The following is an 8,135-nucleotide window of genomic DNA, read 5'->3' as shown; positions in this document are numbered from 1 at the left end:
GAGCTAATATCTTACCCCACCATGGAATAAAGCATTGATTCCATTCTTTTCCCCACACTGAAAGCTGGAAAGAAACTATTTTCTTGTACTTAAATGTGCAGTCGCCTATTGCACTGGAGATTGGGCTGAATTCACTTTCAAATACCTTCTCATTTTCTCTCCCCTGGGTAAGGGCACGGCAGTGCCTGGGTTAGCCCTGCACCTCTCCTCCTCTCTCCCCAGCACCCACAGACCGCGTATTTCACCCTCCCACGGTGCTGCTGCTGGAGATAAAACTTTCTTCGTTCCCTGTAGGATCCCTTTAGGATCTGCCCCTTTCCGAAAGGAATTCAGCAGCCCCCGCCGTTGTGCCGAGGATAATTTAGAAACAAAGGTCAAGTGTAACAGCTTTGCTCATCCGTGTAACCGAAATAGGGGAGAGGGCTCTTGCCCCACAGTTGTGTCCTCATGCAGCCTGGTCACTGTGAATCCTGGTACAGCTACATTTTATGCTCTGTTTCTTCACATTTTTCTGTGCTTGCTGTATTTGTTTCTATTTATACCTCTCATCTCGATACTACACTGTTTATTGCCGATTCCAGGGCTGCTGCAGGGCGATCTCTGCTCCTGCCTAGAGACTTACTTTGCAGTTGGTTTATGTCTCAATTAAAGCTCTCAAAAATCTTTAATTCCATCTTACATGCTGCAGTTTTGCATCTCCGGGTAAATATTATTGTCGACATTCTCACAAATACGTGAATTTGTGAAACTGGACTTTTTGATGATGCCAAACTACTTTCAGAAACCCACAAAAGTAATTTCTTAAACTACATCGGATATTACAATCCTTTTTCAGTGTCAAAGTTCCCTATTAATGAGACACGCTTTATATTATTTTCTCCTCGTTCTGTAAATATAAAACCTTCTGGAGGAAAGCCATCCCCCAGCAGCCAGGCACATCTTGTCACTTCCAAACCCTGTGAGTGTAACTCGCCATCTGATGTACTTCTTTGCTTTCCCAGAGGCTCTTGGTAGAAACTATTAACTTCGTGGAATAGGAGTAATTTTTGCCTTCAAAGTATCTAACGAGGAATTTCAATTTATCATCTTATTTCCTATAAATCGAGGGGCTCACGGAGAGAACGCAGCAGTAAAAGCAGATAAAACACACCTTCAAACCAGACTATCGCCCGTGACTCAGCCGCTGAGGCTCTGGGCATGGCCCGGGGGTGACTCGTCCTGGCTTCAGCCGTGGACTCCTGGCATGCAATAAAAGCCGCTATTTCTGACTAGGCGGGGCATATTTCTTGATAAAGCAGTTACTTTATTAGGCCACTGCCTAAACTTCGCCTTAGCGTAAATTAAATGGTGATGAAGCTCAAAATGGGTGTGCGATAAGCTTTTTTAGCAGCACAGGTGAAAAAAAAAAAAGCGAGAAAGTTGGGATATTACCTTTCGGTGTTCACCTCTGCTGTGGCAGTGAATGGGAGAAATGCTGGTGGAAGCGCAGAATTTCGCTTTGTGAGAGGAATGGAGAAGAAAAAGGCTTGGAGAGTCCTCCAGGACTTGAGGAAAGGAAGACGGAGAGTGACATAGAGCGATTTGGGTCACTTCACCTCGGGAACCTGTGGATTACGTTGCTTGGTTTAATATTTCAGTTGGTTTAGTGCTCTTTAAACTGGGAACTTTGGAGGTTATTTCCCTAAGCACGCTTCCTACATGCCGTGCTGCTCCGATTAACGATCTCTAGGTTCCTTGTGAACAAAAATTATAATAAAAGAGCACAAAACTTCATATTTCACAGAGGTTTTTAATCAGAAAACACAGCAGTGTAACAGAGCTTATAGTAAACGTGACAGACAGTTTCAGCAAATTACTTTTTACTTGAAAATGTAGTACTGATTTTGTGGGGCTAATTTTTTTAAGTTGAAAACTAAACTAAGGTACCCCCTCTGCTCTTTTAAGTACTATTTAAAGTAGTATTAATTTTGCATTGATTAAAACCCTTCTATTTTGTGCAATTAAATTTTAGACTATTCAAAATAAAGTAGTTTAAATTGCCCATCTGTCCAAAAAGTAGATCCTGTACAAATATAAAAAATTTCATAAGAGACTCTTCCCAATATGTTGAGGCTGGAGAGGCAAATGAGTTTCGGTGTGGTGAATACTCTCAACTGTATTGCAACGGAAAATTTTCAATGGTTAAATCGTGTTTTAGGTGCAAGCAATAACTTAACCTCACAAATATCAAAGGTGCTGCTTCCTAAATGTCACTGTATGCAAATATTCTTGTTTTGTGAGATGCATCTGTCATTAAAATAGTTTATTTACAGACAAAACAGAATAGCTGGTGGAAAGCAAATATTACCGAAAGAACATCTAAACTGCACTCAGCATATGAAGTGACCAGAAATCTTGTATTGCAGCCTTCATGTCTTCTTGCCTCTGACAGTGTTTCTCTGCTGCCTGTTTTGAAACTAGAAAAAAAGGTCTTGTGCAGTGCACAGTAAACACGAACTACTAAACTGAGCTGTTTAAAACCTCTGGCAATCACAGAAACACCACTTATATTGTTTCTGGTAACTAAATTCAAAACCAGATTGGTGAAAGTTTAAATACACAAAGAGGAAAAGTGTCATCTACATTTAGAAAGTAAGTAACCTACTTCTACAAGCTCTTGTTAGTGACAAAATACAGTTATTGCCTAAAGCATCTAAATGCCATCCACTGTCCTCAGGCCAAGCAACCTTTCACTTCCAGCTCTGCCTGTGCAGGGGTTGCAGGTGACCCCTTAAAAGGATGTTTTAATCCAAAACAAGACTTCAGACTCTTGAGCCTGACCGAAGGGGGGTGGGGAAGAGAAGGGAGGGGTGCATGGAGAGGTGAGAGAAATCACAGTAAACTATTTCCTTTTCTTAAAAGTCCAGCAATACTAAGCATGTGAATAGTAGCTCCTGGATTAATGACTTCATATGAATGACCTAGAATAAGTTGTAAAACTTGATACTGGAAAACTAGATATGAACAACCAACATACACTCGAATGAGCCTGTGAGTACTGAGTAAAGTGAAAGGTGTAAGAAACTGCTGGGAGCATGGATTTAAAACGTTTCTGTTATCTATAAACCCACTTCTGGAATTTCTTGAGACTTACACTACCAGCTGTTCAGAAAAAAAAAAAATAAAATAAGAGTAATGTGGCAACAAAAAAGGAGGGAAACACCCCAAGAAGTCGGCACGACCTCACGTCCAAAGGAGACCCCATCCTAGCGGGGTTCAGTCCATGTTGGCAGGGAAGGAGCTGCTGGCCTCCAGGAGCTCCACCACGGCTGCTCTCCGGTAGAGCTTGGCCAGGTCGTAGGCGGTGGCCCCCCGCTTGTTCTGGTGGCCCACCTTGCACTCTGAGCGCGCCAGCAGCAGCTCCACCACCCGCACGTGCCCCTCCTGGGCCGCCAAGTGCAAGGGCAGGTTGCCCTCGTTATCCTCAATGTTAACATCGGCTTTGAACTCCAGCAGAGTCTGCAAAGTGTCCAGAAACCCCTCCCTGGCTACGTCGTGGATGATGGCGAAGCCAGTACTGTCTTTCAGGTTGGGGTTCGCCCCCTTACTGAGCAGCCGCCGGGCGATTTCGGGATTCCCGAGTTTCATCACCTATGAAAGAAAGAGGAGAATGGGATACCGCGGGGTGGGGGATTTGCTCCAGCAGTGCCTCACTTCCTCACTTCTTATCTTTGCCTTTTCTCAGAGCTCAATTCTCATTTAAAGCAGACAGAAGAGCCCCGCTATAAAACTGATGACGGGACAGAACATCTAATTGTAATGTATTTGTTACTGAACTCGGTGAAATTGTGAAAGATGTTATCACTTCGGTGGTCACAGCTCTCTGTCTCAGAGAAATAAATGTCTGAAATAGCATAGAATGGGGATATAACAACTTTTTTTTTTCTAATGAGGGTTAACTCAGTTTCTTAACTTACAAAAATTAAGTATAATTTGGTTTTATTTGCCTAAGCATTGAGACATCTCTGCATTACTGTTTAATCTTGTTAAACAGCAAATACAGGGTCTCTGAGGAACAGATATTTTACCTCAGCAACAGCAAATGTAGAATGTGTTTTTATAAGCTTTCAGGTGTTTACATTGTCTGTGCATTATCATAAAACAAATATTTGGACTGTACCATAGCTCTGTCTGTTAAGAAACATAAATGCTAGAAGAAATTTTTCTCCCCAATATTTGTGTTTCATTATGTCACCCAAAAAGGAAAAGTCAAAAGGAATGTTTCAAAGTTCTAGAAGTTTTCATCTAAAATCAGTATATTATACTTTCATAACCCCTCTATAAGTAAACTGTGGCTACGTTCTGTTGTTAAAAACATCCCTTAAAAAAATTCCAACAACAATAATAATTGGATTTTCTGTTTCTCTCAGAGAAAAAAAAAAAGCTCCTTTCAATTTTCTCAATTGCACCATAAAACTATCATGATTAGAATGCAAGTTTCTCTTATTTGGAACTTAACAGCTTACAGCGATTTCCCCTTAATTCCTCATTTTCTGTTTGCACAGACTTTCCAAAAATGAACACCATAATGTATAATCTCTAGACTATAGGCAATATTTTCCTGTCCTTGAAACTAGTCTCACTGTTGGTGTCAAATTCGAAAAAAAAACCTCAAACCTTTTTTATTTCCTTAGAGAGGTTCACACATTGTTTAGAAAATCTCGATTAAAAAAAAACAAAACAGCATAAACGAGCATTACAGTGCATTACATTTAACATAAAGTACAATTCCTACAGGGGATTTGCTGAAAAACTCTCCTGGTGACAAATATATATTAAGTTTTTTCAGGAAACCAAGCTAGAATAAATATAATTATATACAGCATTTGGACTGTAAAGTAGCCCAGTATATTATAACCACAGACAGGAGCAAAAGTGCAGATAAGACAGGCTGGGATTCAGGGAAAGAGATCTCTCTGTGCCCCAAGGCTTCCAGCCACTTCTTTCACTTCTGACGAGAGATGGAAGCAATGTAAAAGAAAACAAGAGCATTGTGATCTCTCTTTGTTAAGTAAAATCCGGACATTTTGATCTCTTTTTGAGAGCCCAGGCTGTATTATTTGTGAATTGAAAACATATATTTGGTTTAAGTGGGAGTTTTCTCTGTTCAGGCTCGGGGGACTGGAAGCTTCAGTTAAAGATGCGAGGGGGAGAAAATCATATAAAAGGTGAGGCTTTTTGGACGTGGGCTACAACTGAACAGCAAATGCCCTTTATTTTGCAAAGTTTCACTTGGGGGGAGGGAGGCAAAGAAGGAGAAAGCACTAATTGAATAAGTCTGACGAAAAGCATAAGGGCAGGAGATTATTTGAGGCCTGCATAGGTACACTTCTCCAGAAATAAAAAGGACAGAGCAAGACAAGCTGAGTAGTTGTTTAATTAAACATAAGTGCAGAGGAAAAATATAAATGCATTGACATTAATATAGAAGCATTCTCTCCGTTGTAACAGAGAGAGAGATTACAGAGAGATTATTTCAGTTTTGCAGACTGCACTGACAGAGAAGTCTTTCGAGCATGGCCACGCACCCACAGCACATTTCGGGATGATACATATTGAAAATAAGTCAACAGATTCTCCTGTTTTGATTTTTGTTGTGGTTAATTAACTCAGTTATGATTAGGCACCCATGAGAAGTATCATTAGGACACGGATGCATGTTTAATATAGCTGGATGCTATGTCATTGTGTAAAATATGCCTTAATTCAGGATACAGACAGTTAGCTGCTTTTAGGAAAAAAATGCCCAGCATTACTGTAGGACAAATCGGTTTTCAGCCCTCATCCCGAGGATAAATCAACTACCTAAATGTTTCCTGATTTCTTACAGAAGTTAGTTTGCCTAAGTTTTTAATTTAAACCCTTTTGCTCTCTTAAAAATTGCTGCAAGTGCCTGCCCTGCCAGGCGATGCCCTATTTAGGTGCTAACAGGACAGCAAGGAGCTCACAGATCTCCAGCTTCAGCGAAATTGTCAAAACAGGGTCATTCCTGCGTTTTTAGCAAGAGTTGCTTATTTTCCAGCTCTAACATTTTGATGTTAAGCCAAAAAGCTGTAAATATCTCGAGTACATTCACAGATTCTATGCTGTTTAAAAATCCAGTTTCAGAAATTATTATCATGGTTTGCGGGGAAGGGGGGAGAGGGGTTAACAAACGATTTTACTAATGTGTGAAATTAAAAAGACCTATAGATCCACTTCCACATTTCATTACTTATACCTTCGGTACAAATAACCACACTTATTTTTCCCTCCGGATTTATAAATCACATCTTTCACTATTCGGTAGGTAATCTAGTCCTTTCGCCATCATTATCTGATAATATTAAGAGCAAAATCTTTCCCAGTTCCAGTAGTTTGCAGTTGGATGAGTTCCAATTCCTGCCTGCACAGCTACACGATTAAAAATTAGGACATAGCACCCTATACGATCAGAAAGTAAATAACTGGAAGCAGTACCCTACTAGCCGATCTGAAAAAGCAAATTTTAAAGTCTTAATTATGAATGAAAAAGCAAGTGATTCAGCTGGAACCCTAACTCGTAGGGCTAACTCTTAATGTACATCGGAGGTCCTCGGTTCTGAGCAGCATGCTTCCCAATGAGAAAGGTCATTCCTCACAAACAGTGTATAAAGGAAAAGTACCATCCACAACAGACCCCAGAACCCAGACGAGCCACACTTTAAAAGCACATTGCAGAAAAAAAAAAAGGAAGAAGAGATAAATCCTAAGCTTCAGAGAACAGCACATTTGTGTTTACAGACCTGCTATGAAATCCTGCTCACCTAAGCTGATTTCTTTTCATCTCAGCTCTCTCGTTCCTTGCCTCCTCCCCATAAAATTACAAAATATTAGCAAACTCGTAGCCCGTTTGACATTGAGGGCGATCCCCGATTGAAAGAATGGTTTTGACCAGTTTTATTTCAAGTACGTCATTTTAGGGAGTTGGAGCCACTAAACTTATAAAATATGGCATCCAACGAGTTTGAAAAACCACTCGAATTTCATCCACCAGCCTGCTTAAAACGTTGTCTTTTTTGGAAACCCGGGTCACGTAGGTACCAGTGATGAAATATTTTCTCCCTCTCTGGATACCAACCTGCAGCGCAGTCCTCCCAAATCCATTTTGTGCATTGACGTTTACATTCTTTTGCAACAAATTAGTAAGTTGCACTAGGTCCCCCTTGGCAGCCGCGGACGCCAGCTCGTTCCCAGAAGGCTCGGCCATTCTTTAGGGTGACTGACGATCGGAAAAAAGATGAGATTTTTTTTTTTTTTAACCAGGCATGGCATCGGAGACTGACAGAAGGATTGGGATGGTTAATCTTCTGGAGTAGACCTTGTAGTAAATACTAGTAAAAAACCTCCTTGCCAAGACCCCGCCCCTAACTCACACGTGATTATTCAGCAAAACTGCAGCTCCACTTGAAGGAAGATTTCTTTGCTTCCACATATAGAGTAACTCTTATTAAAGACTTTGGCCACATTCGCGGGGGGTAAATAGATTAACAGCTCTGCAATATACTGTATATGTTATAGGTAATATAAATACACGTATACCGGAGACTCACTCAGACCTGAGATCTTGGAAGAAGAAGACAACCCACCCTGTTCACAGTCGGGATCTGAGACTTAGCATCAGCAGCAGCTCCGAGGAAAGGTCTCCTGTAGTAGTGTGCATCCAACTCCCGCTCGGGATCCCCCCTTCATCCCACTCCGCCGCCTTAGTCCGGGCCCAGGAGGGAAGGGAAGGACGAGCCGCGCCCGCGGAGAGCCGGGCGCGGCGGCAGCGGCTGTCCCGCCGCCCAGCTCGCTCCCTCGGTGCTCTCGCTCCCCGCAGCAGCAGCAGCAGCAGCAGCAGCAGCTTCACTCCCGCAGCCCCGCGCAGCCTCCGCGCAGCGGGCGGGCGCGATCCCGGCCGGCGGCCGCCCCCGGCGGCGGCGGCTCCGGAGCATCCAGGAGAGCGGCGGGCGGCGCGGGGGGGCTGCCGCGAACCGCCGCCCGCGCTCAGGGCGTGCAGGAGCCGCGGCGCGGGGGCCGTGTGTCCGCCGGGCTCCGCCGGGGTCCCGCCGCCGCTGTCCGCGCTCCGCCAGGCG

General features: G+C 42.9%; 1 protein-coding gene across 2 annotated transcripts; it reads right to left on the bottom strand.

Annotated features, from left to right (window-relative positions):
• Positions 1 to 1,769: 1,769 nt before the first annotated feature.
• CDKN2C (cyclin dependent kinase inhibitor 2C) lies at positions 1,770 to 7,817 on the bottom strand. Of its 2 annotated transcripts, none has more exons than XM_017805552.1 (3): positions 7,647 to 7,817; positions 7,139 to 7,279; positions 1,770 to 3,630 (listed from the first exon to the last, which is right to left on the bottom strand). In XM_017805552.1, exons 2-3 carry the CDS (start codon positions 7,265 to 7,267, stop codon positions 3,256 to 3,258), a joined length of 504 nt encoding a protein of 167 aa, XP_017661041.1. In that variant the 5' UTR covers positions 7,268 to 7,279; positions 7,647 to 7,817; the 3' UTR covers positions 1,770 to 3,255. The 2 variants fall into 2 exon arrangements, with proteins under 2 accessions (XP_017661041.1, XP_017661039.1); XM_017805550.1 differs by having other exon boundaries at positions 7,139 to 7,563; positions 7,647 to 7,816.
• Positions 7,818 to 8,135: the final 318 nt, after the last annotated feature.

Source organism: Lepidothrix coronata, unplaced genomic scaffold (genome assembly GCF_001604755.1).
Source record: "Lepidothrix coronata isolate B3197 unplaced genomic scaffold, Lepidothrix_coronata-1.0 Scaffold12, whole genome shotgun sequence".
In the NCBI taxonomy this organism is placed as follows: Eukaryota; Metazoa; Chordata; class Aves; order Passeriformes; family Pipridae; genus Lepidothrix; species Lepidothrix coronata.
The sequence above is the reverse complement of the archived record's forward strand: the minus strand, read 5'-3'. Positions and strand labels throughout refer to the sequence as shown.